This window comes from Lactuca saligna, chromosome 7 (genome assembly GCF_052625555.1).
Source record: "Lactuca saligna cultivar CGN05327 chromosome 7, ASM5262555v1, whole genome shotgun sequence".
Lineage (NCBI taxonomy): Eukaryota > Viridiplantae > Streptophyta > Magnoliopsida > Asterales > Asteraceae > Lactuca > Lactuca saligna.
Window position 1 is genome coordinate 170,852,960 of NC_136423.1, and position 26,088 is coordinate 170,879,047.

General features: G+C 41.1%; 2 protein-coding genes across 2 annotated transcripts; both read right to left on the reverse strand.

Moving 5' to 3' along the window:
* Positions 1-7,867: 7,867 nt before the first annotated feature.
* On the reverse strand, positions 7,868-8,563 carry LOC145006519 (uncharacterized). Its single transcript, XM_078965601.1, has 2 exons — positions 8,411-8,563; positions 7,868-8,338 (listed from the first exon to the last, which is right to left on the reverse strand). Exons 1-2 carry the CDS (start codon positions 8,531-8,533, stop codon positions 7,964-7,966), a joined length of 498 nt encoding a protein of 165 aa, XP_078821727.1. The 5' UTR covers positions 8,534-8,563; the 3' UTR covers positions 7,868-7,963.
* A 3,594-nt stretch (positions 8,564-12,157) lies between these two features.
* PSKR2 (phytosylfokine-alpha receptor 2) lies at positions 12,158-16,131 on the reverse strand. The gene has a single exon (XM_078963375.1). It carries the CDS (start codon positions 15,375-15,377, stop codon positions 12,327-12,329), a length of 3,051 nt encoding a protein of 1,016 aa, XP_078819501.1. The 5' UTR covers positions 15,378-16,131; the 3' UTR covers positions 12,158-12,326.
* Positions 16,132-26,088: the final 9,957 nt, after the last annotated feature.

Sequence of the window (26,088 nt, forward strand, 5' to 3'; positions counted from 1 at the left end):
CCCGACGCCGGTGGAAGTCATGAACTGGATCTCCGAGATGGAGACGATGTTTGAGAGTTGCGAGTGTAGCAACAGGCAAAAGACCGCTCTCGCGGTTCCTTTGTTGAAATCTGGAGTACTAAGCTGGTGGAAGCTACTAGCCGATTCGATGCCCAAAGGAGAAGCGAGCAAGATGTCATGGGAGGATTTTCTAGTGCATTTAAAAATGCAGTACTGCTCTGAGCAGGATCTTCTGGAGATCAACAACGAGTTTCAGAATCTAAAGAAGGGAAAGATGAGTGTCATCGAGTATGCTGCAAGTTTTACAGAGAAAATGAAGCTTGTTCCTTATCTAGTTCCAACTGAGCTCTCCAAGGCCAATAAGTTTGCCCATGGATTACCAGCAGACTTTGGACCAATGGTCAAGCAAGCAACCACTTTGAAAGGAGCCATCTGGGCAGCCAGGAATGTTGAGACCCAGATTAGGGAAAAAGGTTTGGAGAGAGCTGAAGTTGGCGAGAAAAGGAAACATGAAGGATCATCAAAATCCAACAAGGAAAAGAAATTCTCAAAGATTGAAGAAGGAGGAGGAGGTGAAACCAAGTGGTGCGAGAAGTGTAAAAAGAAGCACTTCGGGAAATGTAGCGAGGAGGTGACTTGCTACAAATGTGGAAAGACAGGGCATTACGCCAGCAAGTATGCGTCCAACGAGAAGGTATGTTATGGATGTAACAAGGAAGGGCATATTTCCAGGGACTGCCCGGGGAAAAATAAGGCAGCAAGACCAGAAACGCCATCGAGGCCAAGGGCATTCCACATGATCCTCGACGAAGCAGAAAACCGTGCAAGGAATCAATGATGAGGACTTCATATCCGAAGATCAAGTTATATAGTAGCCATAGTGTCGTATGATGTAGCCTATTAGAGGCATAGTCTATGGTGAACTTGGACACCTATGTAATAGTTTCAAGAAATAATAAAACCTTCGTTTTGTTATCTGATGTGTTAAAATGTTATGTGATTTTCTTGTATGGTGACTTGGGAAACTGCGGGACAATACTTGGGACGAGTATGAGTAGGTGTGAATGGTAGTAGAGGCCTATACTACTGGAAGCACAGGACTCACACTTGGATCGGGGAAAGTCACAAGGTTACCAAGAAGCTAGTAATTGATTTCATTTTTTTCAAGTATGTCATTACCATCGTTTCGATAATGACTAAAAAGATTGTTAATTTCCGACCCTAGTGGTCGTACCGAATTGAGTCCGACTACGATGAGTATGTTGCGTGGTTCAGGGAACCAAGTTCGATGTAGCGTCCGACTTAAACCAAACAATTGAAATCAAAGCGATCAATAGAAGTATCGCGTTCGTTGTTAAAGAAGTTGGTAGCCAGAAACGCTACATGTTAAAGTGTGATTATATCACATTAGAACATGAAGGAAGGCATAGTCTATTTTAGAATTTAACTCTAAGAGACCTAAGTCTAAACATGCATCACATGATGATAGGTCATAATTTGAAGTCTAGCCTGAGGTAGAGAGCAGGTGCACGATCGAGTACTGCTTACAATCAATGAGTCTAAGAGATAGACTTGAAGGAATATAGAAGTTATAATTATTACCTAGGATGAAGAGATGACGTATGGAGTCATTATACGAGCCCTGTTTCGTTGATGATTCCGGGACGTAATCATCCTAAGGGGGAGATAATTGTAACGCCCGCAGATCCGGGCTAGTCAATTTAGAGGCAATAAGGGTCGAAAACGACTTTTCTACAAAAAGATTATTTAGAATAAATGATCTTAACTGTATAATATGTCACAAGGTTTCCGTACATATAAAGAACGCCGAAATCCGAGTTATAACGAAGAAGTTATGACCCGTCGAAGTTTCGCGTCGGAACTGGCACGGCGCCGGGAAGCGTAAATAGTAAATTTATGATAGAGAGAGATTTAGCCTTAGTGCTCTAAACAAAAGTCGTAGAATATGTTAAACTAAGAACATCGATAAAAAGAACGCCCAAATCTGACTTCGTATGAAGAAGTTATGATTTTTCGAAGTTTCGGATTAGCGGTGTACAACCCGAACTTCGAATTTTAGATCGATTGATTTTTAGCCGACACAACCTAAACAAGAATCGAAGATCTCGTTATTAGTAGCGTAACGATAAAAATACAGACGAAAATGGACATCGGATAAAGAAGTTATGAGATTTTAACGGACCAATCCTGTCCCGGCCTGTTAAAAATATAACTTTAAAAATAAAGTCAAAATTAGCCGACGGAGTCTAAACGAAAGTTGTAGAGTACGTCTCCACCTACGCGTGGATATAAAGAACGTCAAAACCGGAGTTCGTATGAACGAATTACAAATTATAATAGCATATTTACGTATTAAAATAAAGTATAAATCATGTATACGTACACATATATATACATATGTATATATCATTAGAAAGGTATCGACGATGTGGTCATTATAAGACTAATGTTGAGTGCTTTCGACATTAGTTTAGTACAAATATCATTAAATCCATTTAAAATAGTATTATAGAGGGGTGTTTAGTTGTTTATATAACTAAAAGGTCATTAAGTAATTATGGAGGGTAGTTTTTGAAAATTCAATTAGTATAAATAAGAGCCTTGGGCTCTCATATTTCTTGCACCATTCTCTTGATTCAAGAGTCTTTCTCTCCTTATCCCCCAAGCATTTCGGTCCCTCGTGATTCGACTTCTCTTTCTGTAGTTTTAGTATAGTAAGGTGAGCGCTGAAGCGCTGCATGAATCTTTCTTAGAAAGATTCAACGATGAAGTTCTGCCCCTGCAGAGCCCGACTCCTAGCTAAAATCCCCTTGAAAGTAAGTTATGCTTATCCTAATTTAAATATAGTTTATATTTAAAATTAGTATTGTTATTATAAATTTATAATAAATATTTGAGCTATTATTATGACTTATATAAGTGTCGTTATAATATCTTTTAACTACTTGCGGTACGGGGAATCTGGTTTAAAGGGCCGCATAGGGTTGTTGGATTTCAGAAGTGCTATACGCCAAAATGGTCCTGCCCTCCGGTGTTTTATGTCTGGCCCCTGTCTGTACATAGTAGTTGGAAAGTATTGTTTAAACGCTTATATAATAATAATAATAATAATAATAATAATAATAATAATAATAAGACTAATAATTAGTCTCGGTAATATTAGACTAAAATCTAGTGGTGATAATACTAGGTTTCGTCAAAGGAAATTATTTTAAAGTAAACGAAGCGCTATCCGAGTACCGAGTCACCACCTTCTCAGGTGAGTGCATAGTCCCTTTCATCTTACACATAGATATGAAGTATTTTAATATAAATTACATGCTATGTGTGCATATTGTCTGAATACTTGCTGTCTATGCTGAGTGAAAGATTTTATACATGTTTTAAATGATTTAAACTATATATGTATTTTATATCTACGAAAATGTTGGGGTAAAACATGGGTAGAATAGATGAAATATGAGTTGGATGATGAGTTGAGAGGTGATATAAACTATAAGGTGTGGGTGAAAGGTGTACGATGTGAGAAGCCTTTTTCCCAAACGATGTCCCCGTCATTCAGCAGAGTATGGATGACAACCACGGACTATCCTAGATAGTCCAGTGGAACACTATCAGGCTCGCAACCTGTAGGTGTTGTGAACGATGTGTTCACCCGGTGTACTCTAAACCTTGGTGATCATGCAGACTTGATACCTAGACCCTGGCGATCATGCAGACTTGGTGCCAAAACCTTGGCGACTATGCAGACTTAGTGCCTATTGTATAAATTCTGGCGACTATGCAAACTTAGTGCCTAAATCCCGGTGACGATGGACTTCGTGCCGATTCCTTAGGATGATCCTTAGGAATGTATGAACGAGGAATAGTTGATTCTTAGGGTAGATCCTTAAGAATAAAGCAGATAATAGGAATGGGTAATTGGGTTGATTGTTTGATTGTTTGAAAATAATAATTATATTATTGTGGGTTGAAAACCCTATGTACTCACCAGGTTTCCCAACCTGACCCACTTAGTTTATTTATATCACAGGTGTTGATATGAAGTCACATTACACTGAGAGATTTAAAGAGATGTAGATCACTAGTGTAAATAAATGTAAGTTCTGTTTATGCTTATGTTTCTGTATTAACGATGACATCCCAAATGTTTTAAAATGAACAAAATACGTTTCTTCAAAAATGTTTTAAAAACGTATTTATCATGTTTTTCTGGGAACAAATTCCGCAACATTTTTATTAAAAGAAGTACTCTGATTTTTATAAAGCATAAACAAAAAAATCGGTCTTTTCTGGCCGTGAAAATGGGGATGTCACACATAACAATCAAGGCAAGATCTAAACCCCATTCTTATGTTAATATTGATTATCACATGCTAGATCTAGGGTTTAAAGTCTTGGATGAATTGCATGTACAATAGAGAAACCTGGATCTAAGCATTAGGGTTTGCATGAGCACATAGGATGTTCTTGTGGATAAAACCCATCAGACTTGGTACCTAGATCTGGACCTTAGAAGGTCCAGAGAGTCCCAAATACTCTGCTTTATGCCTTTCATTTTGATTTGTGGACTTAGGTTACCATTTTAGAGGCCATTTCACCAAAAGAAGCCTTGTAGGCGTTGCATGGGTGCCAAGATGTGACCTTTACGTGATTATCATGTTTGGGAAGGTCAGATCTATAGATTAGAGATGCAGATCTGACCTTAGAAGGAATTTTGAGCGAGGGCATGGAAGTAACTCGCCGAGTTCATTTATGGACTCGACGAGTCAGGGAGGGGTTGCCTCGCGATTCGTTTCAGGCTTGATTCGCCGAGTAAAGGGGATGACTCGACGTGCCAATCGAGACTAGAAGGACTTAGAGGACCCGTATGGACTCGCCGAGTCGCCCTTGAGCACTCGACGAGTCTGTTCAAAGTTTGACCGTTGACTTGGGTTGATTTCAGTTGACCTTAGGGTTTGGTCAAGATAGTTTAAGAGAGAGTTCATGGAAGGGTAGAATGGTCTTCTACCCATTATTAAGGAGTAAGGACAAGAGAAAGTATTAATTAGAAATGTTATCATGTTGATAGGCGGAAGCTAGATCGAGGACCTTGAGCACGAGTGTTCACTAGACATCCTTCGAGGTGAGTCTTCTCACTATACTGTACCATGAGTGGTACCTATATATGACCGGAAGGTCTTATGTGCTATGAGATGTATGTGCTATATGTTGTTATAGGATATGTATGTACTATATATGTATAAGATGGGCTGGAAGGTCAAGATGTTATGGACCGGAAGGTCAGAGGGTTAGGGACCGGAAGGTCGTTACGGGTAGGACCGGAAGGTCTACCAGAATTATGGGACGGAAGTCCGCTGAGACACATGGACCAGAAGGTCTAGTAGATTATGGCCTGGAAAGGCGTATGTGCGTATGTGGTATTTCGGGGAACTCACTAAGCATTTATGCTTACAGTTGCTATGTTATGTGTTTCAGGTACCAGTGATGATCACGGGAAGGCGTCGACATGATCAGTACACACTTGCAGTGAAGATATTTTGGGATTCTGGGGATTGTGATTTGTACTTATGTTCAGTAAAAAAAACCTATGATATACGTTTTTTAGAATATGTGAATGGAGTATTTTTATTAATTTAAAATGAAAAATTGTTTTGAGATTCACGGTGTTACAATTTTATTATAGGAGCTTTTTATTTTGTTTTTGGCATCTCAGTAGCATCGTAGCTAGTTGACAATTACACCCTATGCAATATCTAAAGCTGAATCCTAGCATCAAGCCTGGGGTTGCTTCATAGTAAAGCCATGGAAGTTATAAAAGTTTCCCTTATTTTTAATCCTTATTCTTTGTTTTTTTATTTTTTATTTTACACTAATTTAATCTAATTTGTTTGTTATGGTTATGCTTTTTTAGGGTTTCTCAAGGTGTTAGTTTCATGGGGTTTAGTGGGTTTGTTGAGATTATAAAAGGAATATTGAATAAATAACAAAGGAGTAGTCTTAGAGGAAGGCTTGAAGAACATTGGTGATTAGCATATTAAAAATTTATGAAAATTTTGATGTCCATCTAATTAGGATGTGTTTTGATGAATTTGAATTTTCTATGTTGATTGTAAGTTTCTCTTATGTCTGTGAAGGTATTGGAGGAGAATCTCCCATAGGGAAAATAGAGAAACAAGCATTATACTTTGTTATTCAAGCAATTATGTATCTGAAATGAAATTCTTTATCTTAACTTTGTTTTAATTTGTAGGGTGTTTCTTTTTAACATTTATGAGAGATGTGGTATGTGAATGATTTCACTGGAGGTGTAGAGAACTCGAACGGGAAAAATTGAGTTGGTAGAGGTGCATCCATTGATTCTGTTTCTGCACCTCTGTCTTGTGTTTACTTAATTGATTTTGTAGGTTGGAAACTCTAGGGTTTATCCATATGGGTGGTTGATAGATTTCTAAGAAATTATAAAGAATATCTTAATGTTCATTTAGGCTTTGTTTGGCGTACTAGCTGAAAAGCTAGCTGTTAAATAAAAAGCTAGCTGATAAAAAATAACGTTTGGTAAAACTAACTGAAAAGCTAGCTGAAATATATAAAATTACATAAAATGGCATGTAAGAGTATGCGTTTCTATAATTAATTAAGGGGTGTATTTGGAAAATTTTAAAAAAGCTCCAAAAAAGCTAGTCTAAGTAGCTTTTCAAAAAGCTAGCTTATAAGCTACTTTTTGGCTTACCAAACACAACAACATAAAAAAGCTCGAAAAATAAGCTAGCTTATCAGCTAGCTGTGGTGCGCCAAACACAGCCTTAGTCATGATATTGATTTGTCTTTATGTCTTCAAATCTTATTTTGTTTGTTTTTACTTCATTAAATCATATTTTTCTTACCATGTAGGTGTAATCGCTTGAGAGATGGACTGTAATGTACAAGATACGGATGAAGTAGAGGTTAATTTGGTTGAATCATTTAAAAGGATCAGAAGTAACAATAGCAATTTTCTAGTAATTTATTGCATATATATATATATATATATATATATATATATATATATATATATATATATATATATATATATATATTTATAAATGTATCCAGTTGTACATGTACGTATTAGTGTTCTAGAATTTATTGGAGTCATTTTGCAGCTTGATTTGTGAATAACATAATGTTCTTTTGGTGTTCTTTATGTGTAAATTGTAAGCTTAAGAAAAAAATTTGATAAAGATATTCAAAACTTCCAAGAACATGTCAACTCTTACATAATTGGAGAATATCGAAGATGGATTAAGGCACATTTGCTATGGTTTCTTGCTGTTAAGAAGAATGACAACATGAGCAAGAGCTGGGAAGGATGAATTTTAGATCAAATAAGATGAAACTATAGGCGATCTTCCTTTTTTTCAAAAAAAAATAACAATTAATTAGAGTGAGATATGAAGGTAGGATATTGAGATGTCTAAAAATAAAAAGAAAGATTGAGATGTCCTTTGGTTTGGTAAGAAAAATGAGAGCTATGCCTATAACTGTATACAAAATTGATAGCTATTATTTTTTTTTTAAAATTCCATCATATTCTTTCTTGCCCTCTCATATTATTATTATTATTATTAATAATCTTATTATTTATTTATTTATTTTTGTAATCATTATGTTTTATTTTAGTATATATTATTATTACATACTAAACTTATTGTTGATAACATCAATACGATTTATTAATTTATACATTGATATATATTGTAAAACAATTTTTTGTTTGGCTATTCAATTTTCTGTTAACACTTAAATTATTGAAAACGAAATATAAGAGTTTAAATGTGTATTATTAAATTAGTTAAAAGTCGTATCATTTATTCCTAAGTACATTCTTAAAATCCACTAACTTTGGCATACAATTTACATATAACACCCGTCTACTATGAGTCTATTACTACTTCCCCACTTAACCTTTCTTCTTCAAATCATAACCGTCGGCGCGCTTCCTCAGATCATCAACAAATTGATCAGTCGGCGGAACATCATTTTTCTCCTCCGGGTCGCTGGTCACCGCCTCCTTCACCATATTAGTAGTATCCTTCGTAATATCCCACATATTATCCAACGTTTTTTTAGCCATTTCTCCGATTTCCAATCCAGTTTCCAAAGCTTTCGCAACTCCTTGCTTCGCCGTCTCCGCCACGAAATTCTCATTCTCCCTCCTTTCTGAGGTTGAAGATGATGGAGTTGCAGTTGATTTCACTACGTTTACACGATCAAAATCTGCACCAGTTTCCGATCCCGATCCGGTTGGCCTGATATCATCAACCAAATTCGAATCCTGCATATCGATTAATGATTAACAATCAGATTTAATAGAATCCTGTTAATAAGTTGTGGTTTTTGCTTGTACCTTGTGATTAGGATGTGCGGGTAGAGTGGAAAAGAAGTTAGAGGGATAGACATGAACCCTAACTGCGGATTGCTGAAGATTTTTGTTAATGGCGAAGCCGATGAACCTGTAGTACGAAAACATTGCCGCTGTTGATATGGAGGTGGTGGTTGTTTGTATGTTTAGTTAAAATAGTGCTGAATGTTCAAAAGGGGGACACGAACACTTGTGCAGACGATGACACGTGGTTGTCACGTGGCAATGGCGTAAGTTAGATGTCAAATAGACCAAAATTATTTTTTCAAAACTAACATGTTTCCATTTTGTTGAGTGGGACATCAGACATGCATGCACAACTTCACGTTTTTAGCATTTTTAATCTCTAACTTAGTGTAATCACTTCTAATGACTTTGGATTATTAATTATCATAAAATACATGTTTTAAATCCTAATTAACATCCTAAAACACATCAATGACATGCTTGATTCAACAATTAAGAGGTAGTGTCTTCTTCTTCTTTTTTTTCCCATTTAAGCTTCAAAACACCATTTATGACTTCTACGGTTAACGGATTGTGTTCAATAATTTGAACATAGCATACAATAATCTGTATCTGGATCATATTAGGAACTTAGTTTCATAATCAAATTCGAAATTAACAAGGCAAATTCATGAATTCATTGAACTAAGGCTCAAAACATCGATCCAATGAAGCTCTGTGATTTCAAATTCAACCATAGATTTGAGATTGCAACACTTGATTAATAATCTAACACATAATCTAACTCTAAACTTGATTTAATCATTATATTAACTTATAGAATTCAAATAAGAATATAACTCCATACCTCTTAATGAACAAGAAAATGGAGAGTTTGTACCTCTAGTAGCTTGATTAAGTGTCGATGTTGCTTAATCTTCTAAGAACAATGGGATGCAACTTCTAGTATTGCAAGGGATCTTGAAATCGCCCAGCCCTAGCTCTCTAAAATTGAAATCGTCTAAGAGAGGAGGGAGTCATTCCCTCCCAACTCACTGTCATATCAGCTATTCTCTTTCATTTTTCTTCATCTTTCCTAACTTAACCCATAACATACGGAAATCATATCTTTCTAAACCCACTCAACCCACTTAATTAAAAAAAAATACTAAACAACTAAAGTACAAGTCTTAAAACACATGATACAAGAAAAAATGAGAGAGAAAAAGTAAAGAGAGAGGATGAAGTGGGTTAGTGAAACCAATTAAACAATCCATTGAAGAGGGAGTGGTACCGATGGTAACTCTATTGCTAATTAGATTTTATTTTGATTGTTTTGTATTTTTTTTAATTGAGTGGGTTGAAAAAAGATGAAGAACAATAAAAGAGAAAAAATAATGTGGTAGTGAGTTCAGTGGGTTGAGAGAGAACGATTCCTTCCTCCCTAAATGACAGAGAAAAATAAGAGAGTAGGAGACTTATGTTCATAAGTTTCAACATTTGACCCTTGTGGTACCTCATTTCTTAGTTCCTATCATTTGGCTTCCTTGTATCCCTAAATCTTATCATATATTTAATATTGCTATTTCAATCCCCCAAACATAAAATATCTTGACCTTTTAGCCCAAACCTAGTTAGGGGAAATTCAAACCCAGGTTTTTCTAAGTTGATAATTGTAAGCCTTCTAGCATAAATCTTAAATTTGATTCCAAAAATCATGTATTAAATCTTAAACTTTTAAATATACTACTCTTAGTTATTTTAATTAAGTTTATCTTAATTAATTTTAATCAATTCTTATTTTATTTATTTTTCTAAAATTTTAATTTAACTAAACATGTCCAAAGATTCTAGCCTGAAAACTCGGGTGTTACATATGATCCTTAAAAATGGAATGTTCATTCAGTCCTAAAAAACAACTATTGTCTGAGAAATAACTCGTTCATAGGGGACTTAGTCATGTAGAAGGATTTGAGCTTCGACTAGAACTTGGTTGGACTTTCTGCATTAGGTACCTTGTATAATACTCTGTCCAAAAGTGACAATAATATAAGCAAATGATAATTTTTCATGTTGTTTGAACCCTACATCATCTACCCTTTCAGGTCTTTCATTAACAAGCGAAAACCAAGTTCCTTGTTTGAGCAACGGGGTCTATCACTCTTTCACATGCATTACCTTCACCTAGGACATCGTAAACAACAAGAAATGTTTGTGGTTGGTTAAAAGGTCATGTATCTATTTTAAGCCTATAAAAGGAATTGCTTATCATAACTTTAAAGAGGGGATTTCACTTGATATGTAACTTGATTTGAGGTGCATACGTGCCGCCATTGCCCAAAAGCCCGGTCTTTTGTCAAAACATCACACTTAAAGCCTGATTAAGAGAAATTAAATATCCTTCTATTTTTTATTCCTAAAAATCCTCCTATACAATTAAATAGTGATATATGTAACATTCAGTTCTCATGTAATGATATTTTAGTATATTAATGTGACACATGTTATTATTTAAACGAGTAGGATGATCGATAGGAACAAAAAGTAGAATGATATTTAATTTCTCGTCCGATTAAAGTCATCGTCAGACAACTACTTTTCAAAGCACCTCATTGAGAATTTATTAGAATATTATTTCTCTCCTATTTATACAGTCAACTCAATTAATCTATAAACCAAGTAACTACATGAATTAGTTCCTAGAATATGGTTTGAGGTCAAAAATAAACCCACAAACTGTATATGTCAAATTAAATGTTACATTTTTAATCAAACTATACGTAGATGGAAGCTATTATATCCAAGGTTCTAAAAAGTTAGTCATGACTAGATTTGTATTTGCCGTCAAGCTTTAACAAAATGTTGTTTTATGTCATCTATATATATATATATATATATATATATATATATATATATATATATATATATATATATATATATATATATATATAATTGTCGCTTTAAATAACATCTTACAAACGATATGACCCATTATAATTCGAAAAAGCTTGAGCTTTAACATCACTGACGGTGATGTTAGTTATTTATAAGTTTGATTATACCTACCTACATTTATCAACTTTTACATGAGTGTGATGAATATTAACATTTATTTAGTCTTTATAAGAAATAAGAAATTGATGGCATTTTAAATGCAAAATTGCCGCTCGACGCTCCAGGTACATTTCCCTTCTCAAAGGCGGAGGGTTTGATCCCTCCCTGTTCCCTTGGTATCTTTTGGCCTATTTTGTCCAACCTTTCAAGCTTTTCATATTTTACAGTTCTGACCCAACTTTCAGATTTGTTTTCAAATTTGGTCTAAAATTCTTATATTTCTGATGTAACAAACAATTTTTTACAAATATGGTCCAATTTTTTAATTAATTTTTTGATAAATTATATGAATGTTCCTTATGGTATTAGGCAGGTAGTGGGTACATATGTTCTTATAAGTTTTTTTTTTTTTAACTCAGATTGTCCTAAACATTTGTTTTTGTTTCAGGTTCGTCCCTAGTACAAGAAATAGAAACGAAATAACATTTATACTTTTTTTCTACTGTTTATTATCATCTTATTATAAAAAAGATAATAATCACTTTTAGTCTTTTACTTTCTTTTTTTTTTTTTTTCTTTTTTTTTGTCACACACTGCTTTTGTTTAACAATGTACATATCTTTTGCTTAGATGTTACGTTATCATCTCTGAATTTACACGTCATGCTAATTTAACAACGCAATCACAATCACATCACAGGATGCAAAACCTAGTTTAACTACGAAAACACAGTTGGGACACTAACATTTTACATTTACTTTAAAACATGCTCTTTACACAAGAGAATAACAACAACAAAATAAAACTATAATAAACTTAACAACTTATATCAAGGACTTCTATAGTTATTACTTTTTACAGTTTGAAACCTTCACCTACCACTTAAAAACATGAGCCATAGTTATGCCCTCGTTTCTACAACCCCATCAAGCCATGAAACAACCTGCTCAATACCGGGTCTCCTTCTTGGATCTTGATCCAGACACTTACAAGCCACCCCCAACACTTCCAACAACTGATTCTCACAGCTCTTATCCCATACAGACGCATCAAATATCTCCCCATATCTCCCTTCAAGTTTCATCTGAAACACCCACGAAACAAGATCCCTACAATTCTTCCCCTTTCCAACTTCAACTGGTCTTCTCGCTGTAATAAGTTCCAAAAGCACAACCCCAAAACTATAAACATCGCCCTTAAAAGTCGCGGAAAGCGTCTGACCATATTCAGGTGGAATGTACCCTAATGTCCCTACCAAATCGGTTGTCACATGAGTATCATAAGGGCATAATAGTCTTGACAATCCAAAATCAGCTAAATGGGCTTTAAACTTTTCATCCAAGAGAATATTGCTAGTTTTAATATCCCGATGGATAATTTTTACATCGTTATGGAGATATGATAATCCCTTTGCTGCCCCTTTTGCTATCTTTAACCTAACACGCCATTTTAATGGTGATTCCTGTTCTACCCTTTCGTGTAGCCAATAATCGAGGCTTCCGTTTTCCATGTAGGAGTATATCAAGAGTCGATCGTTTCCGTGTTTGCAATACCCTTTTAGGGATACGAGATTCTTGTGTTGGGCTCTTGAGAGGGCTTCGACTTCGGAATGGAATTCGCGTTCCATTTGACCGCAATCGCCGGAAAGGCGTTTGATTGCGGCTTTTGAACCGTTTGGAAGGTCGGCTTTGTACACGAGCCCGAATCCACCGCATCCGATTATATTCGATTGACTGAAGTTATTCGTTGATTCCACTACATCGGAAACCGAGAGCTCTCTACAGTTAAAACTCGGGAATAGAACTAGTTTCGAAGATGCAAACACACCCGAGATTCCATTTCCATTCCTTCTACTATTATTCTCCTCCAACTCCGGAATCCAATCGCCGTGTCTCTTTCTTGACATTTTGAGAAGAATGAATGCTAACACGATTGCGATTCCGGCTCCGATTCCGAGTGTGATTCCGACGATACCATTCCGTCCAAGTTTTCTACCGGAATCGGAATTGACGGATGGAATTCCGTTTACGCTACAAGGAGACAGGACTTGCCCGCAGAGACCGGGATTCCCTTCGAAACTTGAATTTGGGAAACCGGAAAACTGGGTTCCGGTCGGAATCGCACCTTGTAAGTGATTATAAGCTACACAGAACATTGAAAGAAATGAAAGCTTGTTTAAAGAGGCTGGAATCGTTCCATGAAGATTGTTTGATGACAAATCAAGAACTTCCAAGTTTCCCATTTCGGAAATCGTGTCGGGAATTGTCCCGGATAAGTTGTTCTTGCTCAAATCCAATACATGAAGCTGTATTAATCTTCCAACTTGGGGTAAAATCGTCCCGTTTATGTTATTGTTGCTGAGATAGATTGATGGAGGAAAGCTTGCAACTTGATTGTATTGAAGACCTTTTCCAGTTTGATTCTTCTTCACATATAATGGAATCCCGGTTGATGAGGTGAGAATTGAAGAACTTATGTTTGAAGACACGAGACTCTTTAAATCTGTTAAACTTTTCGGAAGTTCACCCGTTAAGGAATTGTTTGAAAAATCCAAGTAAAAGAGTCTTTCCATTTGACCAATCCAAGAAGGGATGACTCCAGTCAACTGATTCCATGACAAATCAAGAACTTCAAGTTTTGGACAGTTTACTAACCATGGTGGGATTTGGCCTTTGAGGGCACAATTCGCGATTGCAAGAACCATTAATCTGTCAAACCCGTTTACAAATCGTGGGAGTTCTTCACCTTGAAAGTTTTTTGTCAGAATCAAAGTGGTGAGATTCTTGCATTGTTGTAGAACAGATAAAGCACGAGGTAAATTGGTGATTCCGTTGTTTGAAAAGGAGAGGAATGAGAGGTTTGAAAGGTTCATGTATGGAATTGGAATTTCACCGTATAATGCGTTCTTGGCCAGATTCAGGATTCTCAATTCATGACAATTGGAAAGTGAGATTGGTAAGAGACCATGAAAACGATTACTACCAAGATCAAGAGTGCAAAGGTTGGATAATTTTGAGAAATTTAAACTTAGGTCGCCGGAAAATGAATTGTTACGGAGATCGAGAATCTGTAAATTGGAACATGATTCTATGGTAGAAGGTAATGGCCCTATGAAGGAATTCGAATGTGCGTTCAGCTGTTCTAAACGTGTCATGTTTTTGAAGACATTGGGAAATGGACCTGAAAACCGGTTCCCGGATAAAAGTAGTGATTCGAGGTTGGAAAGCTTACTGAGATTTGTGGTTATCTGACCGGAGAAGTTGTTGGAAGAAAGATGTAGCAGCTTTAAGGATGGCATTGAGTATATAAACTCCGGGAGGTCGCCGGAAAACGAATTGGAATCCACAAGCAGTTCTCGAAGAGATTTGTGGCAGTTGCTCAAGCCTTCTAGGTTTCCGGTGAAATGATTCATTGATAGATCGAGAATCTGAAGGTTCGTAGAGGAAGTACAAATTTGTGGAGAAATTTCACCGGCGAAAGAGTTGTTGCTGAGATTTAATGCTATGAGATGTGGGAATTTACCAATGTCGAACAGGTCCCCGGTTAACGAATTGCTTGAGACGTTTAGAACTTCGAGATCCATCAAATTGGAGAGATTTTTGGGGAATTCGCCTTGTAATTGATTAAACGATAGATCGAGAGATCTTAATTTTTCCAAACGAGGTAGAGAATTGGGAATTTCGCCCTTTAGACCTTTTGCAGACAAGCTCAGCATGGTGACCCTGTTTAGGGTTTTTGAAAGATTTTTGGTGTCATCCTCACAAACGACGCCGTCCCAATGGCAGCAAATGGAATCATTCGACCAAGATGAAAGTATGGAAGCGTTACTGAAACTTCCGGCGAAGTCCTTCAGAGCTAACAAATCAACCGGATGGCATGTTTGGGTTAGGGTTTCAATACCCAAAGATGAACAAAGGAGAAAGACTAACAATGCCCAACCGATAGAATTCATTGGCGGAAAAAACAAAGTCAGGTCTCCTACACAACCGCCATGAAATTGATCAAATATGGAAGAAGATCAAGCTGTAAAAACCTACAGGTTCGCAACGAGAATGGTGAAATGCACAAGGAGAGAGAGAGAGGGAGAGAGAAGCAGAACCCAAATCCCAAAACCTCAAAGTGATAATAAAGGAAAATAGGAGAAGAAGATTAAAGGAAAAGCTTGTAAATGAAGCAAACGAGAGAACACTCAATGACTCACATGAGAGTCTTTAATGATTTAAAATCTCCAAGTAAACGAAAGGAAACTCTTTAATTGATTCTCGAACCAGACCCACAACAAAGTGAAAGAAAAGAAACCCTACAAGAAGAGAGTGAGATTTCAGTACCCGTCAAAGTCGATCACTTGCAAACGAAGCAACAAAAGCAGACAGCAATTATGTCATGTCCTTTTAGCAAACAGGTGGTGGGCATTTCAAACTTGCTAACAGATCAAGGGTCTCCTTTTTCTTGTTTTGGATACAAAATGACAGAAAGCGTAAAGCTTTAAAAAGGGGAGAAGAAGAAGAAGAAGAAGACGAATTGGGGAAAAGAGTAATGAGAAGAAGCAAAGTAAAAGAATGCAGATAAAATTAAAATAGAATCAAAGATGGACTCAATTGCATACAGTAGTGAGTAGTGGTTAGATCGCAATATTTGTATTGACTTTGTTTGGATTTTGGGCAAGATTTTCTCTTGTTATCTACCTGTTTTCAACCCTATCATCGGACTAATTCCCGCATTTGTCTCCTGTACTTAAAGAAGATAACAATTAGAGCCGCAAAAATCTCCGATACACAATAATATATACTATACAAACACATACATAGATATATATAAAAAAATAGTTTTTCTTTTTAATTTTTAAAAAATTATTTTTAACAAAAAATAATTCTAAATTTTTTATTTTATATAATGATCCATATTAATATTGTATCATTCACATATAAATATAAAATTTAATAAAGTTTTTACAATTTATATCGGTTTTTGTAAAATGTTATATATTTATATATGAATAAAATGTTTATTAGCGTAACTCAAAAGTTATATTTATATATGAATAACATATATTAAATTCATATATCAATAAAATGTTATATTCATATATAAATAAATAGTTTGAATTTTCAAAATATTTCGTCTTTTATTAACATAATAATTATTCATATATAAAAAACAAATAAACTGTAACAAAAATTTTATACATGTTTTATTTATATATAAATATAATATATCATTAGAATTAATACATGTTTATTCATATATAAATATTCTTGTATGATGAAAATTGATGTGTGTGTGTGTGTGTATATATATATATATATATATATATATATATATATATATATATATATATATATATATATATATTACGAAATAAAACTTTATATTTCGTGTTATATTCATATATGAATAATACTTAATTGTTGTCTGCTTTTGTCCAAGATTTCTCCAAGATAGCCGTACCCCTGACACGACTGACGAAGAAAGCCGTGGTCTTTCGGTGGGGACCCGAGCAGCAGGCTGCGTTTGAGATGCTGAGACAGAAATTGTGTGAGGCACCGATCCTAGCCCTGCCTGAGGGCGTAGAGGATTTTGTGGTTTACTGCGATGCGTCCATTTCAGGGTTGGGCGCAGTTCTGATGCAGAGGGGGCATGTCATTGCCTACGCTTCGCGGCAGCTCAAGCCTCACGAGGCAAATTACCCGACGCACGATTTGGAGTTGGGGGCGATGGTCTTTGCCCTCAAGATTTGGCGGCATTACCTCTACGGGGTTCGGTGTACCATCTACACGGACCACAAGAGTTTGAGGTACCTCATGGACCAGCCGAATCTGAATATGAGGCAGCGGCGGTGGTTGGACGTGGTGAAGGATTATGATTGCGAGATCCTTTACCACCCGGGGAAGGCCAATGTGGTGGCCGATGCGCTTAGCCGCAAGACTGTGCCGATCAGGGACGTCTGTTTGAGGATGACTGTGGTGACTCCCCTGTTGGAGCAGATTCAGGAGGCTCAACAGGAGGCTATCAAGGAGGAGCATCGGAAGAGCGAGCGTGTGGTGGGTCAGGCTTCCTCCTTTGATTATGATGGCAGAGGACTTTTGACATTACACCGTAGGGTGTGGGTGCCGTATCACGGTGGCGTGCGTCAGATTCTGATGGAGGAGGCGCACAAGTCCCGATTTTCTATTCATCCCGGGGCGACGAAGATGTATAGGGATCTTCGTCCGGATTACTAGTGGCCTTGCATGAAGCGGGATGTGGCAAGGTACGTCAAGCGGTGTTTGACCTGCAGGAAGGTCAAGGCCGAACATCAGAGACCACATGGCAAGATGCAGCCGTTGGACATTCCACTGTGGAAATGGGAAGATATCACGATGGATTTTATCACAAAGCTTCCCAGGACCGCACGTGGAGTGGATTCGATTTGGGTCATCGTGGATAGATTGACCAAGAGTGCTCACTTTATTCCAATTCAGGAGAGCATATCGGCCGAAAAATTGGCCGACATCTATATCAGGGAGATTGTGGCACGGCATGGGGTGCCAGTATCGGTGATCTCGGACAGAGATGTGCGTTTTACTTCCAGATTTTGGAAGAAATTCCATGACGAGTTGGGCACTCGTCTGCATTTTAGCACCGCCTTTCACCCGCAGACAGATGGTCAGAGTGAGCGGACCATCCAGACTTTGGAGGACATGTTGCGGGCGTGTGTGTTGGATTTCGGTGGTAGCTGGGATACCTATCTTCCCTTGGCTGAGTTCTCCTACAACAACAGCTATCACGCGAGCATTGACCGACCACCGTTCGAGATGTTGTATGGGCGGAAGTGCAGAACCCCGATATGTTGGGGGAGGTTGGCCAGAGAGTCATGGGAAGCACCGAGGTGGTGCTAGAGATGACCGAGAGGATCCAGCAGGTTCGGAGCAGACTTCAGACTGCACAGAGTCGGCAGAAAAGCTACGCCGATAGACGTCGATCCGACTTGGAGTTCCAAGTCGGGGATATGGTCCTCCTGAAAGTGTCGCCTTGGAAAGGTGTCATTCGATTCAGGAAGCGGGGCAAGTTGGGCCCAAGGTTCATCAGGCCGTTCAGGGTTGCAGCCCGGGTGGGCAAGGTGGCGTATAGGCTGGATCTGCCAGCCGAGCTCAGTCAGATCCACAACACCTTCCATGTTTCCCAGCTGCGGAAGTGCCTGGTGGACGATTCAGCAGTAGTACCGTTGGAGGATATTCAGGTTGATGACAGCTTGAATTACATTGAGCGCCCAGTCGCAATACTTGACAGAAAGACCAAGACGTTGAGAAACAAGAGGGTAGAACTAGTAAAGGTGCAATGGCAGCACCGCAAGGGTTCGGAATGGACTTGGGAACCGATGGACGAGATGATGGAGCATTACCCCGAGCTGTTTCAGGATCGGGCAGCAGACTTCGAGGACGAAGTCTAAAATAAGTGGGGGAGATTTGTAGCACCTAGTTTCCGGTATGTGAATTTTATTTGAGCATTGCCCTATTTTAGCCTTGGACTCGGCGAGTCATGAGGTCCGACTCGCCGAGTAGGGACGAGACTCAGGACACGTTTAAGTGGGCGACTCGGCGAGTCCATATCCTGGACTCGGCGAGTCACCGCTGCATGAAACCCTAAGTTTCAAGGGTTTGCACCCTATTTAAACCCTCATTCCGCCCCCAACTCGTCCCCATTCACCCCCAGGACTCCCCCAACATCGTTTTCCCTTATTTCCTTGAGAGATTGAAGTGTTCTTGGTGTGTTCTTGAAGGTTTTGAGGAGAAAGAGGAGTAGATCAAGAAGAGGAGAAGGAGATCAGCCATCTTTGTGTCATTTCAACATTTTCCTTGAGGTATATCTCGTTTTTCCCTTGTTTCTATGCTTAAGATCCTATTTGAGACACTCTTGAGCAATTCTTCAAGCTTGTTTGTGCTTAATGTTTCGTAATAAGTGGATTAACCTTTAGATCTAGGCAAGATTGAGCTCCAGGAGCTCAGATCTGTTAGCTTTATGGCCCCATGTGGCTTGTTCATCCTAGATCTACCCTTTTGAGGCATTTTGCACCCTAAAATCCACATTAGTGAATATCCACACGTAAAGTTGGAAACTTTACGTGTGATTTGTATCCTAGAAGTCCAGATCTATGAATGGCATGGACTGAAATCGAGTAAATCAGTGTATTTGGTGGATGCATGGCGGCGACTCGGCGAGTCTGGTCGCGAGTCACCGATTTGGTCCCTTCATGATGTATCGAGTTGAGCCGTGAGTCACAGGGGGTGACTCGGTGAGTTGGGAGCTGAACTCACCCATGTTAGGACTCGGCGAGTCAATGCCCTGACTCGGCGAGTCCAAGGCAATCTTCATAGATCAAGAACAGACTCGGCGAGTTGTTCATACAACTCGGCGAGTCTTAGCATAAAGTGTTCTTCGGATGAAGATGAACTCGACGAGTTGTTCATACAACTCGGCGAGTAGGATGAAGGAGTTGAATGACAGTTAGAAGATGAACTCGTCGAGTCATAGCCCAACTCGACGAGTAGAACCAGGGACCCAGGACAATAGTTTGCTAGGGACTCGGCGAGTGGAGATCCACTCGGCGAGTCGGGTCAACTGAGAGTTGACTCTAGCATTGGCTTAGAGCTAGACCGGGGGTAAAATGGTCATTTTACCTAAAGGACAGTTAGCAGTGTTTGATTGAGTATGTTGTGAGAATTGCAGCCGGAGGACTCCCGAAGCAGCAGCAGTCAGTTAGTTCCCGATCAGTTCAGCAGCTACTTTGAGGTGAGTTACCTTCCAGTAGCGGTGGGTCTAAGGCCACAATGCCGGCCCGCCAGTAGGAGACGTATGATAGATGATTGTCTTTGTGAAATCATCTAGGTTTGCTATTACCTGTTATGTTATATCATGATACGTTATATGAAATAGTAGTAGAGTTCGGTTGTTAGGACCGTTGGGTAGTCAGACACCCCAAAATTATCTGACTGTATGTGATGGTATGCTTGTATGTTGGTCTGTTATGTTATGCGATAGAGGTAGCGGGAGGGGACCAGTCCCCGAGGATCGGTTGTTAGGACCGATGGGTAGTCAGCACCCCAGAATGGCTTGACATGGGTAGTCAGCACCCCAGAATGGCTTGACACGGGTAAGACGGCACCCCAGAATGGCCGCATGGGTAGGTCGGCACCCCAGAATGGCCGTACCGGGTAGTCAGGCACCCCAGAATAGCCTGGCAGTACGTATGTTATGTGTTTGTGTGGTATGTGGTACGTTGGGGGAACTCACTAAGCTTTGTGCTTACGTTTACAAATTTTGTTTTCAGGTACCTCTGCACCGAAGGGGAAGGAGCCGGCGCAGTAGCGGCACGTCATACACACACTCTTCGGTTTCCGCATTTACGAGATTTACTGGGATTGTACTCTGATATTTTGATGGGATGTATGGTTAACCTTTTGGAACATGGTTGCGATGTGTTATGGTGTGATCAAACAATGTTTTTATTTATTAATGTTTTCTAAAGTAATATTTTAAAATGAAATTTTCGGACGTATCGTTACAAGTTGGTATCAGAGCCCTGGTTTGAGGGATTCGGACACGCCTTCGGGAGTGTTTGGACTCAAATCGAGGGATTGAAAGATTTTCCAAAAGAAATTGTTCTTTAAAACCCGGAAAAGAGTCATAAGAAAGAGCAAAGTGTGTGACGTGCGCGACCGGCCGAGCTCAAGTAAGTATTCCCCATAGTACCCATACAAGTTTATGTTATGTTTATCAGCTTACGTAGAACTGCATGCTAGAATAGGCTAAGGATCTAGGAGTGATGCCTTATGTGCCTGCTTATGTGTTACAGCTTTATGAATATTGCATGCTAGAATTGAGTAGACAGCAGTAGGATAGCCTGTTTAGGTTATGCCTGATAGTATGAGCTTAGCATCCTATGTTAAGTGTCGTTTCTTGTTATAAGAATAGTTTTGGCTTGAGTCTGTTTTTCCCTTATCCGAATACTGCTTGCTTCGTGCTTGGTGGGATTCTGAGTAATGGGAATTAGCCACTAGGTAAACACGCCACACCACATGTAATCAGGGTTGAATAATCCCAAAGTATTGAAACTGGCCCTATTGCGCAGCTCTTGTTTGAGTCCAACCGTTGTAGGGACGGATCTTTTACTTGAAGGATTATCTAATCCTCATCACATGTGATGGTGTTTAGGTGGTGGCTAACTGGCATTATGAGGAGACCTACAGCAGCTGAGGACCAGTCGTGTTGAACTTGAGTTTTCCCTAGGGCAAGCCTAGGATGAGAATAACAGAGAGTAGCAGTAGTAAAGGGGAGCTGGTGGAGTCGAGGAATTCCTCGGAGAAGGTACGGGTAGATGTGGAAGGTAGTATGGGCCCGTACTACTGAAAGCAGAGGATCCGTACCCGAGCCGAGGAAGGCCAAGACGAGACCAAGGAACCTGTAAGTAGTTGAGATCCCTCAGAAAGTAGCAGTACCACTAATGATTATTATGATGTTTTGCAGAATGGTGGTACTTCGACCGAGACCGACAGATGGCGGGTCAGGAGAGGGGTCAGGTTCGGGATCAGGCACCGAGCCGATTGATGAGAGGCTACGTGAGTTCATCACGTCGGAGATCACTAGGGGCATCCTTGAGTCGACCCCCATCATCTTTGGGTCGATCAAGGAAGGGATCGTGGAGTTGATGGAGGATCGCCTACGGGCATTCAGGAGCGACTTGGCCTCCAGCCAGTCAGGATCTCGCACACTGTCCTTCAAGGACTTCAGGGGCAGTGGTGCGCCGGATTTCCATGGGGTGAAGGACCCCATTGTCGCCAGGCGGTGGATTGTGGATATTGAGTCCGCCCAGTTGACCAGCTTCTGCCCCGAGGGGGCGAAGGTGAGGTACGCAGCAGGGTGTTTATGGGACCGAGCCCGGGATTGGTGGGAGTCAGTGGGTGACTCGTTGGGAGCCTCGGCTATCGAGGCAATGACCTGGTCGGACTTTGTGGCTAGGTTCAGGGCAGAGTTTGCACCAGCGGTCGAGCTTCAGCAGCTGGCCAGGGAGTTTCTAGACATGAGGCAGACGACAGAGACCGTGGCGGAGATCACCGCCAAGTTTCGGGAGAGGGCTTTATTGGTGCCCCAGTATGCAGGTGACGAGGATATGAGGAGGACTCGTTACCATGATATGCTACGAGCTGACATTCGGAAGCATGTTAGCTTTTCGGCTTGCCCTACCCTGGACTCCATGATTGCCAGGGCTAGGGAGAGAGAGATAGATTTGGAGCACATCCGGAAACGGAAACTTGAGGACGGTCAGGCAGCAGGGGCTTCGGGGAAGAAGCCCAAGGGATCAGATGGGAGGCCGAAAGGCCAGTCGGGACCGAGCCGCTGCAGGAGGTGCGGCAGGCCGCACGAGGGGGCGTGCAGGATGGGATCGTCAGGCTGCTACAAGTGCGGCAAGTTTGGGCATATCAGCAGGGATTGCACTGCTCCTGCGACAGTTATTCAGACATCGGAGTTGCTGTGTTTCCACTGCAACCAGAGGGGCCACAAGAAGGCCAATTGCCCCATGTTGACAGTTTCAGCGCCAGTGAAGGCGCCAGCTCCAGCGACCCTACGGATCACGGATGGCCGTCAGGGCAAGGCAGAGGCTCCAGTGGTGAGGAGTCAGGCATTTCAGTTGACTGCCGAGGAGGCACGCGCCGCGCCCGATGTGGTGACGGGTATGATTCCTTCCTTCTATCTTTTATTTTACGTTGTTATGATATTGATATGTGCTCCGTATGTATACATGTGTATTAGGATCGTTCCATGTGAACGGCATCCCGGTTCAGGTATTGTTCGACTCGGGTGCATCCCGATCGTTCGTTTCTCTTGCTCTTAGCAAGAGATTTCATGAGACTTCAGGTGAGTTAGATTGCCCGTTAGAGGTAGAGATTGCTGACGATCGATCGGTGCGAGCATCGATGGTGTTTCGAGATTGTGTTCTGCGACTGTTTGAGGAGCGTTACCTGGTAGACTTGGTTCCCATTCCATTGCGTGGGAACAAGGTGATTATTGGTATGGATTGGTTGAGCCCTAATGGGGCAGTGATAGATTGCACGCAGCAGCTAGTACGAGTCAGGACCCCAAGCGGGGGAGAGTTAGTGATTCATGGAGAGCGGCCGCAGTGTGGACCCACTGTATGTTCAGCAGCGAGGGCTAGGCGCTACCTTCAGCAGGGCTGCGCGGGTTATGTCGCGTATGTGATGGATACCCGGGAGGCGGGTAAGGCGACCGTGAGTGAGGTCCCAGTGGTTCGAGATTTTGCTGATGTTTTCCCGGAGGAACTACCTGGGATACCTCCGGAGCGATAGGTGGAGTTCAGGATTGACCTCATTCCCGGTGCGGCTCCGATAGCCAAAGCACCATATCGGTTGGCTCCTCCCGAGATGCAGGAGTTGTCTACGCAGCTGCAGGAGCTGCTGGACAAGGGATTTATTCGGCCGAGTAGTTCACCCTGGGGAGCCCCGATTCTGTTTGTAAGAAAGAAGGACGGGTCGCATCGGATGTGTATAGATTATCGGGAGCTGAACAAGGTAACGGTGAAGAACCGATACCCGCTTCTGAGGATTGACGACCTATTTGACCAGCTTCAGGGAGCATCTTGGTTCTCCAAGATTGACTTGCATTCGGGGTATCATCAGATGAGGGTCAGGGAGGAGGATATGCAGAAGACTGCGTTTCGGACGCGCTATGGTCATTACGAGTTCGTGGTGATGCCGTTTGGGCTCACCAATGCTCCTGCCGCGTTCATGGACCTCATGAACCGCGTGTGTAGACCGATGCTGGATCGGTCTGTGATAGTCTTTATTGATGATATCTTGGTCTATTCCAAGACTCGGGAGGAACACGAGGAGCATCTGAGGGAGGTATTGGAGACCCTGAGGAGGGAGAGCTTGTATGCCAAGTTCTCCAAGTGTGAGTTTTGGTTGCGCGAGGTGCAATTTCTTGGACACCTTGTCAACCAGAACGGGATTCTGGTTGATCCGGCCAAGGTCGAGGCCGTGATGAGATGGGAGGTCCCGAAGTCTCCATCCGAGATTCGGAGCTTCCTGGGATTGGCGGGCTACTATCGGAGATTTATCCAAGATTTCTCCAAGATAGCTGTATCCCTGACACGACTGACGAAGAAAGCCGTGGTCTTTCGGTGGGGACCCGAGCAGCAGGCTGCGTTTGAGATGCTGAGACAGAAATTGTGTGAGGCACCGATCCTAGCCCTGCCTGAGGGCGTAGAAGATTTTGTGGTTAACTGTGATGCGTCCATTTCAGGGTTGGGCGCAGTTCTGATGAAGAGGGGGCATGTCATTGGCTACGCTTCGCGGCAGCTCAAGCCTCACGAGGCAAATTACCCGACGCACGATTTGGAGTTGGGGGCGGTGGTCTTTGCCCTCAAGATTTGGCGGCATTACCTCTACGGGGTTCGGTGTACCATCTACACGGACCACAAGAGTTTGAGGTACCTCATGGACCAGCCGAATCTGAATATGAGGCAGCGGCGGTGGTTGGACGTGGTGAAGGATTATGATTGCGAGATCCTTTACCACCCGGGGAAGGCCAATGTGGTGGCCGATGCGCTTAGCCGCAAGACGGTGCCGATCAGGGACGTCTGTTTGAGGATGACTGTGGTGACTCCCCTGTTGTAGCAGATTTCGGGAGGCTCAACAGGCGGCTATCAAGGAGGAGCATCGGAAGAGCGAGCGTGTGGTGGGTCAGGTTTCCTCCTTTGATTATGATGGCAGAGGACTTTTGACATTACACCGTAGGGTGTGGGTGCCGTATCACGGTGGCGTGCGTCAGATTCTGATGAAGGAGGCACACAAGTCCCGATTTTCTATTCATCCCGGGGCGACGAAGATGTATAGGGATCTTCGTCCGGATTACTAGTGGCCTTGCATGAAGCGGGATGTGGCAAGGTACGTCGAGCGGTGTTTGACCTGCAGGAAGGTCAAGGCCGAACATCAGAGACCGCATGGCAAGATGCAGCCGTTGGACATTCCACTGTGGAAATGGGAAGATATCACGATGGATTTTATCACAAAGCTTCCCAGGACCGCACGTGGAGTGGATTCGATTTGGGTCATCGTGGATAGATTGACCAAGAGTGCTCACTTTATTCCAATTCAGGAGAGCATATCGGCCGAAAAATTGGCCGACATCTATATCAGGGAGATTGTGGCACGGCATGGGGTGCCAGTATCGGTGATCTCGGACAGAGATGTGCGTTTTACTTCCAGATTTTGGAAGAAATTCCATGACGAGTTGGGCACTCGTCTGCATTTTAGCACCGCCTTTCACCCGCAGACAGATGGTCAGAGTGAGCGGACCATCCAGACTTTGGAGGACATGTTGCGGGCGTGTGTGTTGGATTTCGGTGGTAGCTGGGATACCTATCTTCCCTTGGCTGAGTTCTCCTACAACAACAGCTATCACGCGAGCATTGACCGACCACCGTTCGAGATGTTGTATGGGCGGAAGTGCAGAACCCCGATATGTTGGGGGGAGGTTGGCCAGAGAGTCATGGGAAGCACCGAGGTGGTGCTAGAGACGACCGAGAGGATCCAGCAGGTTCGGAGCAGACTTCAGACTGCACAGAGTCGGCAGAAAAGCTACGCTGATAGACGTCGATCCGACTTGGA